We start from the raw sequence: 11920 nt of genomic DNA on the forward strand, positions 1-11920 counted from the left end.
GGGATTCCCCCGGAGGAGCTGGCCCAAGTGGCTGGGGAGAGGGAAGTCTGGGTCTCCCTGCTTAGGCTGCTGCCCCCGCGACCCGACCCCGGATAAGCGGAAGACAATGGATGGATGGATGGATGGTAAACCCCAAGATTTTTAGTGGCTCCCATCTAAGCTGCTCCTTTGAAAGCTTTCTGGAGGCGCCCCTGCACAGCTAAAAGCTTAAAGAGGCAAAATGCTAGTTAAAAGTTAAAATAACAAAAAAACAACCAAAAAAAAAACACTAGGTAAAATGAACAAAAGGCTACCTAAATGTTAAATATAGCAAAAGACTTGCTGAAAGCACCTAGTACATATCTGGTGGTACTTACAGTGTATGTACCCAGAACCCACCCTTTAGGTACCATGTACCTATCTTGTAGGCTGTATTACATATTGCTACCTGTTTTTTTATTTATTGCTTCAGTGTTTTGTTTGGTTTTTTTATGCCTCCTGTTTTTTTACCCTGTCCAACTTCACAACCCATATGAATCTAGGTTCCGGAGGCTGGTCACCTTTGGACACGGACCGTTACCAGTGGTTACAGATAGACCTTGGATCCCGGAAGCAAGTGGTTGCCATAGCAACACAGGGTCGTTACAGTAGCTCTGATTGGACCAGTCAGTACCAACTGCTTTACAGTGACACACAGAACAACTGGAGGCCTTATTTACAGGATGGAAACATCTGGGTAAGAAGTCAGTGTTTTTCTGGAGGTAACACTTAATTACTGTAGTGTAAATAAACCCTGATGATTATAATACTAACTATTCAACCAGTGACTTTTTACATTCACTGCATGCTTGGCACACTAATCGCAGCACACCTCTTTCAAATTTTTATGTTTGTGCTTGACGTGAGCAGAGTTAGACTCAACTTAGTGCAACTGTTAGTACCTCATTCTGAGATAAATGGAAAACTCCAAAGATATTGTAAAGCACACAGCTGCTCGTTCTTCTTTATTGGGAATTGTAATGTCCGGGCTTTTCTCTGACAGCCTGACAGATATACGCTGCAATCAAGCTGCAGCTGACAAACAAGTTACTTTTTAGATATCTTTTTAGTTTCCCAGCAGCCAGGGCCAACTATTTGTATGGGCCCACTCTACTAGGGTTGGGTGATCAACATTGCCTGCAGTTAGTCCAGAACACTGCTGCATCTTCTAACAGGTACTAAAAGGCAAGACCGCATCACTCCAGTTTTAGCAGATTTACACTGACTGGCTGTTTATTTTCATATTGCTTTAAGGATTCTTCTACTCAGTTTTAAAATTTTTAATGATTTAGCCCTCAGTTATTTAACTTAACTTCCTGACTTTTATAACACTAAAAGAGCACTGAGATCCTCTAGTCAGATGTTCTTAGTGCAGCCGAGGGTTAAATTAAAGTACAGAGGGGATCAGGCTTTTGCAGTGGCAGCCCTTAGTCTCTGGAACAACTTGCCTCTTGTTATTCATACTGCAGAGTCTATACAGTTTTTTAAATACTGCCTGAAAACTCACTTTTTTACATTGGCTTTTAATTCAAGTTCAGTTTCAGTGACATCAGATCTTTTAGGTTGTGGTGTTTCCTTGTTTTTAGCCTATTTTATTGTACCTGTTGGTTTTTATGTGTGATTCTCCTAATTGACTTTATTGTTGGATTTTCATGTTGGTTTTTAATCAGCTTATAAAGCACTTTGGTCAACCTCGTTGTTTTTAAATGTGCTATATAAATAAATTGACCTTGACTGAAATCTTTCAATTGACTATCCTCAATTCAACAACTGACAGTTAGTGATAGATTTGCAGAGGTGTCTTTAATTTTTTTGTTTTGTTTGTTTTGTTTTGTTTTTTAAGTGGGGCTAAATGGGCAATCCCCATTCTCCTTAAAACTGTAGACATAGGGAATTTGTGAACAAAAAGAATACAAGTCTTTGTATTACTTCAGTTTAAACTCAGGAGTTACTCATAACGTTTGACAAGAAACAGACCAGATCTGTGCAACCAGCTCTGAGTTGATATTAGGAACTTCAAGCAGCTTTCTTACACTGAGAATGGACATGTGGTTAGCTAAATTGATGCCCTTATTGTCACAAAACACAATAGTTTTGAAAGTTGGAACCTCCAGGAAAAAGGTCTCAAAACAACTTATCTCCCTGATGACCTGCAGTGAGCATTCACCAAGGAGAGCAGGTGGATCTCAGAGGACAGGTGTCACCTCAGACAATTGTCAGGTCAGGTAGGAATCTTAACTGATGCTGGCTTAATTAACCGTAATGTAGCAGTAAACAATGACATTTTAAAAAGCAAGAATTTGTTGACACTGTACAGTGTCTAAGCTGCTGTATCAAGCTCAGTCATAGTTTAAAGCCAGCATAGACGCATGCGAGCTCAGCAGGGCACACAAGAAACTATCACAGCATTCCACTGATATTGGTCAAATAACATAATAAGTAAAATGGCTCAATTTATCTGACATTCTATGTTTAACAATTAATATTTGATTCTGAAGCAGTTGCATTTCACAGAGCTAATTAAATGTGCATGTTGATCTCTGAGGAAAAACTCTCTGCACCACAGTGTGGCTTCATTCTGTCTGGTTGTTATACATAATTGCTATAAATAATAATTATTTTTTAATCTAAAACATATCACTGCATTAAATTAACTCTAATTGTCTCTTTTGGGTCATTTTTGCAGATTTGCCGAGATAAGGGAGGAGGGTTTGAAATTTGATGTTAAAAAAATAGATAAATAAATAAACAGAAAAACGTTCTAATCATATTTAGGATGTTTTTACTGACTTTTTGTCTCTTCCACAGGCAAAGAATAATTAAAAGATCTGATTATAGAAAGTACAACCCCAATTCTGAAAAATTGTGGGGCATCTTGTAAAATGCAAATAAAAAACAAGGTGCAATGAAATCTAATAAACCCTGTATTTTTTTCTGTTTTTACTATGGAACATAGTAAATATATCAAATGTTTTAACTCCTAGATTGCACAATCTTTAGAAAAAAAGATAATTTTGACTTTATTGGCAGCAACACATCTCTTTAAAGTTGTTCCAGGTCCATGTTTCTCTGTGAATCATCCCTTCTTTTACCAACAGACTGTAAACGTCCAGGAAGTGAGGAGAGCAGCTGCTGGAGGTTTTAGAGGGAATGTTGTTTCATTTTTGTCTGATGGGGATTCCATCTGTTCAACAATCCTGTTTTTTTATTATCATTATTTTTGGTTTCATGATGTGGAAAATGTTTTCAGTTGCTCAAAATCTGAACTGCAGGCAGGCCAGTTCAGCACCCAACTCTTTTACTTCAAAGACATGCTGCTTTAATGGCTGTATTACGTAATTTAGCATTGTCTGGCTCAAATTTGCAAGGCCTTCCGATTTTCAGGGAAGGCATTGCAATGGGAAATGGATGGGAGCACATGTTGTTCTAAAACCTTTTTTAACTTTTCTGCAGTGATGGTTCCTTTCCATATGTTTGTTGCTCATGCCAGAGGCACTAATGCACCTCCGAACCATCAAAAAGGCTGGCTTTTGAACTGTCCACTGAGTATCAGTCAGATTGTCCCTCTTCTCAGATTTTGATTTGTCTGGCCAAAGAATAACTTTCCACTTTGCCTCAGTCCATTTTAAATAAGCTGTTGTTTAGAGAAGTGTAGGTGAAAAAAAGGTAGTTCTCACACCGAAATGATAGACAGGGACTCGTATCACATTTCAGCCAAATACACGGGGAATTTATTGACACAACTGCTTATCTTACCCCAAAATCCCAAAGCATCTTTGAATCTGGGGCATATTTATACAGACAAAATACATTGGTGTGTATTGCATATTTCTGACCAGTTCATGATTGATCAAAAAGTTTACATAACTCCTACGTCATTTGCAGGAAACCAGCCTAGGCCGCTAGATCAGGCTGACCCAGTACAGACCCACTGTTTTCCAGGACCTGTCTTAACATTATTAACAACCTTCCTAACATATCCTTTCTAAGTACTGTTTTGGAAAGTGCTCAGCTCTCTCAACACATGAACATAACTCTTGTCACCCTTCCTCTTCCATACTTGGTAAACTATGCAACCTCTCTGTATCATCCTCCACAGAAGAAAGTAGTGTTTCTGGATGGTGTTCACATCTGGCTTCTTCTTTACATGATAGAGCTTTAACCTGCATTCATGGATGGCACAGTGAACTGTTTACAGACAATGTTTTGTGCAGTGATTTCCAGAACAGAATCTGACCTGTTTTTAATGCAGTGGCCCCTGAGGGCCTGAAGATCACAGGCATCCAGTATTGATTTTTAGTCTTGACCTTTTAGCTCAGAGATTTTTCTAGAATCTTGAAGTCTTTTGATGATTATTATCAATTGTTGATGATGGGATATTTAAAGTTTTCCTAATTTGCTCTTGAGGAAAATTATTATGAAATTGTTCCTCAGTTTTAGACACATTTCTTTAAAGACTGATGAATCTGATGATGATCTCTTTGTTTTATTATATGTGGACCTTTGACTTTATTTTTTAAATTTGTTGATTTTTCTTGATTATTGTTATCTTTTGAGATCTTTGTTTTAATATTCTGTTATCTGTTTTCCTATTTGTTTAGATCTTTAGCCATTTTCTGTTCTCTGTTATTAGAATTATTCTTGTGTATTTCTTGTTTTTGTTTTCTAGTGTTCTCTGTGCCATTATTCATTCACCCTCACTCAACTTCCTCAGTACTTTTCCATGTCAGCCTGCCACACTTATCTACACCCACTCTCAGTTTGTAATCAGTCATATGTGTCTAACTTCCTCATCAGCCCCAGCCTATATATTCTGTTCCGTTGGATCTCATTTCGGCTGGTTCATTGTTGGTCCTCACCACAGTCAGGTTTGCCCCTTGTGGTCCCCTGTGATCTCTTCATGATTTTCTGTGTTAAGCTTTCTTGTAAGTTTTGCTGCCACGTTAGCTTTTTGTTTATTAAAAAAAATCATTTTTGTTTTCAAACTCAATGTCACGTCTTCATTTTGGGTTCATCGCAATCAAAAGACTTACCCTTAGCCTAAAAAAATGCCCTTTTTTTATACCCAGTCCTCTGACTTTTCAGTTTTCTTTTGCAATTACCCTAATCAGGGTTTCCTCCAGTGTATTATAATCCTGGTGGACCGCCAGACTTTGCTGACCCAGTCGCCAGGCTAAGCTCTGCTTGTTTATTATAAATACGTAATTTTTTATACATGTTTTTTTTCCACACACTCCCCCAAAACCGCTACCTTTATCTACCTCACCGTGCGAGGGTACGTGTGCCTACAGTGACGCATTTCACTGTCCCCACCCCTGCACGGTCCCGCGCGGTGTCACGTTGTGCACCTTTTGTAACTTGGGGCGGACCGCGCGTGTCGTGCTCCATTTAAAATGGAAGGTTTTAGTGCTCCAGTGGAGCTGGTTCACCTGTATCAGCATTTATATGATCCCTCTGTGAGAGATCACAAAAAAAATCAAACGGTTCAAAACTCATGGAAGGAGATTACTGCTGCAGCCGATAAAAAGGAGTGTTTATAGAAATATTAGTTCTATGATGGGCGAATCATAACTAAAGCAAATAAATCAGTGAAAGTCAAACTGAATGCTTTAAGTTTAAACATCCTCTCTGTATCACAGCCAGAAACACAACAGCTCTTCCTCATGAATAGGTGCTGCCATATTTGATGTGACAACCATCTGCTATCTTTTTTTTTCCGTATTTCCACTGGTTACGTAGCGTACTGCCCCCCGTCTTTTGGAGAATACTGCTCCGACGTAAGCACCAAGTATAAACGTCTCCACCGTGTGCTCAGGTCCGCTCGCTGTTCACGGAGCCCTGCGGGACTCTAATGAGCCCTGAGGCCGAGCCTCCTTCAGCTACCTGGAGTTAGCATGTTGTCAGAGCCACAGTAATAAACATGGGACGAGTGGGTTTAACCAAAAATGGTTAGTTGAGCTGAAATTCAGCAGGTGGCTTTACAAGACTGAATATGGTAAGCATGTTTTGTACTTAGTGAAAATATCCTTGTTTACCAGTAAAATGATGCTATTGAATTCAACATTAGATGTCCAACATCCAGCCTGTGTCATAAAAAGCACAGTACAGGACAGCATCTGTCTGTTTTTCAGAGTTCTCTGTTATTATTCATTGGCCTGGAAGTGAGACATGTGTTGGTGCTTTGTTTGCACTTTTTCATTTATGTTCATTTAATTTATTTGTAAATGTGACTTAAATTAGGATTCAAATTCGGTGCAATGAAATAATATTTATTTTAATTGTATTTTTGCTTTAAAAAGTATTTCAAAAGAGCCTTTTTGAAAAACTGTAGTTTTGTAAATATTTGGCACAAATATCTTACAATATCACATAATAAATAGCCATATTTTCAACTTTCCTGTCAACTTTAACCATTTTTTTTACTAAATCATGGTCGGGCGGTGATCGGCCGGCGAATGGCCACCTACCACCAGGCTTAGCCTCTTTTCTGGGGGGAACCCTGCTAATTAATTGCAAAATTCTCCTTCAGCTGTTTTTGTTTGCACCACTTACTTTTAAAGCATTTTGTTGCGCCTGTCCCAACTTTTTGGATGTGTTGCTGCCATCAGATTCAAAATTACCTTCCTTTTTTCTTAACAATGCTACAGTGAGTTAGTTTAAACATTTGCAATGTTTACAGTGTTCTATTATGAATAAAATACAGGTTTATGAGATTTGCAAACCATTGCATTCAGTTTTTATTTACATGTTACACAACGTCTCAACTTTTTCAGAATTGGGGTTGTAGTCTACTGAGGCCTCTTTTATTCTTCTGTTTTTATGAAGAAATATTTAAACTTCTTTGTGGTCCACATGTTTCAGACATTTGTGGGTAATGTTAATGCTGAGGATGTCGTTCGACACAAGCTGGACCATGTCATCCTGGCCCGCTACGTCCGCTTCATACCAGTGGTCTGGAGCAAGGAGGGACGCATTGGAGTCCGTCTGGAGGTCTATGGCTGCTCATACTGTAAGTACAAGAGCACACAAAAGGAAAGCATGATTTGATTAGCCTATTTCAGTCTGTAATTTGCAGACTGTGTCTCAGAATATTTAACAGAACTGTCTCTTGTATGTGAGGTGGACGGATGCACCTCAAGAGGTGCTTTTTATGTTTGAAGTACTTTTGTGTCCTGATATACTTCATTCAGTTCATCAGCAAGCTTTTGCTGTACTTCTTGCATCTGTCGATTGTTCTATTTAGAATCTTTTACCTGAAAAAATAATTTTGGGGTATTAGCATAATGAAATATCTCATTTATCTCAAAAGGTGTAACAAAATAACTCTATAACTGATTAACTTCTGTGCCAGCTAAAATCAAGATGGTTGCTACAGCCAACTGACCTTAGAAGACACAAAATAGCTATAATTCAGTTAAATTTTCATATATTGTGTCCTCGATTTATTTTTATTTTCAGTTAATATTTAGTTTAACTTGTTTTACATAAGTTTTACTCTGTATTTTCATGTAACTTTAAATTGGCTGTGTGTTTTCATGGCTTCTGTTTGGTTGAGGTTTTTAAATTCTAGTTTAGTTTATGTTATATTGTAGTTTGGTTCTCCTCAATTTATCTTTGGTTTATCTTTAGTACGACTTAGTCTTATTTTGTGTCTCATGTTTTAAATATGTTTAGCTCTATATCTTTAATATCGTTGTGTGTGTTTTATGACTGTATTTTTATGTTCACATGTTGTACAGCACTTTGTACTGCCCTGCTGCTGAAAAGTGCTATATAAATAAATTTCACTTTGACTTTTGACTTTAAAATTTGGTTGTATTTTTATTATTATATTTTGTATTTATACTTCAAGCTTCTACAGTTTGTTTATAGTGTACAGACTTTGCTGTTTGAAATATGTATCTGAATAATTAATACAGTATGCCCAGGATTGATGAAAATTATATAAAAATCCCTTTAGATTTGTTATTAAGCATTTTTGTGGGGGTAATTGATCTCAGATTTATATATATATATATATATTTTTTTTTTTTTTTCAGGGTCCGATGTGATCAGTTTTGATGGCATTGGCATAATCTCCAGCCGTTTCAGGGGTAAGAAGATGAAAACGACAAGAGATGTTTGCTCTCTGAAGTTTCGAACCACAGCCAGAGATGGTGTCTTGCTCCATGGAGAGGGACAGCAGGGAGACTATATTTCCCTGGAGCTTCACAGGGCAACACTGCAGCTCAGCATCAACTTAGGTACTTCTTAATTTTCTCTCATAAGCTCCTGAATAATACATAATACAGCTCATACCAGGTCTTTACCTGGTGTATACCCTGTAAGTATAAAGTAATAAGACAATTCATAATATAGCGCTTTCCCTGTAGGTACCTAAGTACATGGTACATACTAGTATGTAACAACTAAGTACCAGGTATCAGATATTGACTGGGTTGTATTATGCATTGCTATCCTATCCTCTGCTAACAAAACATTTACGAGCTACTGGGTTTGTGTGCTTGCTCCTTTCCAGGAAGTAGTCCCATTTATGGTTCCATTCAGGGTCACACCTCTGTGAGCAGTGGCAGCTTATTAGATGATGGTCACTGGCACAGCGTTGTTATTGAACGTTATCGTAGAAACATAAATTTCACGCTGGACCACCACACAAAGCAATTTAGGACCAATGGGGAATTTGACCACCTGGACCTGGACTACGAGGTAAAGTCTCCATATGAGTCCTACTGTAATTCATTTTCTTTGCTGTCAATTCAGAGATGTTTGTTTATTAACATCCAAATGCAAAAGCCATTAATGTTTTTGCGAATGTGTGTGTTTCTGTGTGTGTGAGTGAGTGGACCAGTGGGCAGATTTTATTGAAACTCTCACAAAGTAATTACTGGATGCATTTCCACAACTACAACTGATTTACAGCTAAGCGATCTTAACATCACACAAATGGCTACAACTCAGCCAATTTTACAAATATTGAGCTAAAATTGTGTGTGTAGTAGCTGAGCATCATCCTCAGCACACTGAGGCATTACGTGCAGTTTCTATCCTTGTGGGGGCCCTATGCAAGATGCTATTTGGGGACCTACTTACATTGGACTTAGTAATGAACTTTACCTGTAACACACCAACCCCTTCAGGACTATTTTGGATCTATTCGACTTTGTTTGGCCATTGCACCTGATGAACAGAAATCAACATAGACTATTATAGATCTGTTCTATATAGAAAATACAATAAACCAGCATCTAATTTAAAGTTCAACAATGCAAACAAACCAACACAAAAAATAATACTTTTGATGTATTTTAAAGGAAACATAAAACTGTGTAACAAGGCACTCATACTAAAATTAATTTTCTGTTTTTATATGACACTTAATTTTGTGATATTATGGTTCTTTTGAACAAAACAAAGTGCTACAACAAAAACTTAACTCAGCTGTAGCAGTGAAGGCAAGAGTGTTTAAATTAGCAAACTGTATTGTCACAATATTTGTGGCAAAGTAGGAGACTGCTATTAACTCAGTTGAGTTAGCAGTAATCCAATGCCACAGTAGTCCAAAATATTCAACAAAAGGTCTAATACTGTTAGTCACTTATTAAATAACTAGTGTTATTTATAAAGCAGTAGCATACTTTCATTTAGAGGTCTATAAAACAGAAGGCGCTTACACTTGGGAATGACCAGGAGCAGCCGGTCAGCAGACCCGTGTTTAGTTTATTTCTCCAGTGTTTGGTTTTCTTTTGTCGTTCTGCACCCTGTGTCCCTTGTGCTATCACTCACTCTCCCTCAGTAGTTCTGTCTACCTGTCCTTCCCCCCTGACAATGTCAGCTACTTCAGTCAGTCCCATGGCAGGATATTACAGTCCATTTACATGTGACAGATTTATTTTAGCCAACTTTCATGAAACAAGCACTGAAGCTGGGTTTATGAGCAGACAAATCTTGGCCAACTAACTAGCCCTTCCCTGAAGCTAGCTGAGCTAGCTTGCTGAACAAATAAACAAACTTGCTAAAAACTCAGCATTACACCTCCCCCCATCCTCCCCCCATCATCACAAGCAAATGCCTTACCTTTATAGTTTTTTCTGCCCCACTAAGATAACTTTCCTCTTGCTTAAAATGCTCCGCCATCATCCCAGTCCATAAGAAACCGTCTGAATGACTACAAGCCTGTTGCTCAGACATATGTAGTCATGAAAACTTTTGAACGACTGGTGTGGGCCCACCTGAAGGACATCACAGGGCTCCAGATGGAGCCCCTACAATTAGCCTACCGAGCAAACAGGTCAGTCTATGATAAAGTAAATATGGGACTGCACTACATACTCTAGCACCTCGACCACCCAGGGACTTTTGTCAGCATCCTGTTTGTGGGCTTCTGTCTGACAATCAACACCATCATCCCAGACATCCTCTCCTCCGAAGTTCCTCTGCTCAGCGTGTCCCCTGCTATCTGTCAGTGAATCACCAGCTTCCTTACATACAGTAGACAGCAAGTGAGAATGGGAAACGGCACTTCAAACACACTGACCATAAGCACTGGTGCCCCCAGGGTTGTGTCATCTCTCAACTGCTCTTCTCCCTGTACACTAATGACTGCACTGCCTCACACCCAGCTGTTAAACTCATGAAATTTGCAAATGGCCCCACAGTCTTCTGACTCATTCAAGATGATGATGAGTCTAAATACCGGTGGGAGGTTGAGCGGCTGATGCTTTGGTGCAGCCAGAACATCCTGGAGCTAACAGTGGACCTCAGGAGACACCTCCCATCACTGCTTCCCCTAACAATATCCAGCTACTGTGTGTCACCTGTGGACTTCTTCAAGTTCCTGGGAACCACCTTCTCCCAAGAGTTGAGGTGGGAGACTTGAAACTCCTCCATCCTCCAGAAGGCCCAGCAAAGGATGTCCTTCCTGCGTCTCCTGGGGAGGGTTTGGACTGCCACAGGAGCTGCTAATGGGGGGTGGCAGTGGCAGTGGCTCAGGAGGTAGGGGTTTGTCCTGTAATTGGAGGGTTGCTGGTTCGAGCCCCGCTCCGGCTGTCTCAGCCGTTGTGTCCTTGGGTAAGACACTTCACCCGCCTTGCCCACTGGTGGTGGTCAGAGAGCTCGGTGGTGCCGGTGTGATGGCAGCCTCACTTCTGTCAGCCTGCCCCAGGGCAGCTGTGGCTACAATGTAGCTTAGTGCCATCAGTGTGGATGAATGGGTGAATGATTGTAGTGTAAAGCGGTTTGGGGTCCTTGGACTAGATAAAGCGCTATATAAGTGCAAGCCATTTACCATTTAATCCACTTTTACACAGCAGTTGTTAAATTAGTAATGCTCTCCTCCATCAGTGTGGTTTGGAGCAGCCACCAAGCAGGACAGGAAAGTCCTGCACCCAGTGCATCTGCATATATCAAGAAATGGCTCTGAGAGCATTATGCATTGCACAATATTTTTTGGCTAAAACTTTGGCATTAACTGTTGGAATCAACTATGACTGTTAGCAAAATATATTAAGAAATTGGATGGACATTTACAACAGATTAACCTTTGGAGCCAACCCAATTCAAGATGACCTCCTCAGCCAACTGACCTTAAAAAACACAAACATGTCTATAACTCAGTTATTTTTACAGATATTTATTTATTTATTTATTTATTGAGCTAAAATTTACTATTTTACTACTTTTACCTTTTAATTAGTGTTTTGTTTCTCTTAGATTTTTCTTGGCAATTTTGCATTATTTAGCTTTTATGTAGGTACACAGCAAATTCAAAAGTGTTAAATGTTTTGGTGTTAGCAGACTTTGTGCAAAAGCAGAGTTAATTTTACACTTATAGAGTCACATTCTGTTTATGTAACTCTGGGATGTATATTATTAGTAGTTAAAATCCAGTGTTAAAACAAAGTGT

General features: G+C 39.1%; 1 protein-coding gene across 1 annotated transcript in view; it reads left to right on the forward strand.

Moving 5' to 3' along the window:
- The window catches only part of cntnap2b (contactin associated protein 2b), a 61555-nt gene that overhangs the window by 13162 nt on the left and 36473 nt on the right, over positions 1 to 11920 (forward strand). Inside the window, exons 3-6 of the mRNA XM_017439939.3 lie at positions 522 to 715; positions 6880 to 7027; positions 8058 to 8261; positions 8537 to 8724. Coding sequence (XP_017295428.1) covers positions 522 to 715; positions 6880 to 7027; positions 8058 to 8261; positions 8537 to 8724 — 734 coding nt within the window. The remainder of the gene's footprint in view (positions 1 to 521; positions 716 to 6879; positions 7028 to 8057; positions 8262 to 8536; positions 8725 to 11920) is intronic.

This window comes from Kryptolebias marmoratus, linkage group LG20 (assembly GCF_001649575.2).
Source record: "Kryptolebias marmoratus isolate JLee-2015 linkage group LG20, ASM164957v2, whole genome shotgun sequence".
NCBI lineage: Eukaryota > Metazoa > Chordata > Actinopteri > Cyprinodontiformes > Rivulidae > Kryptolebias > Kryptolebias marmoratus.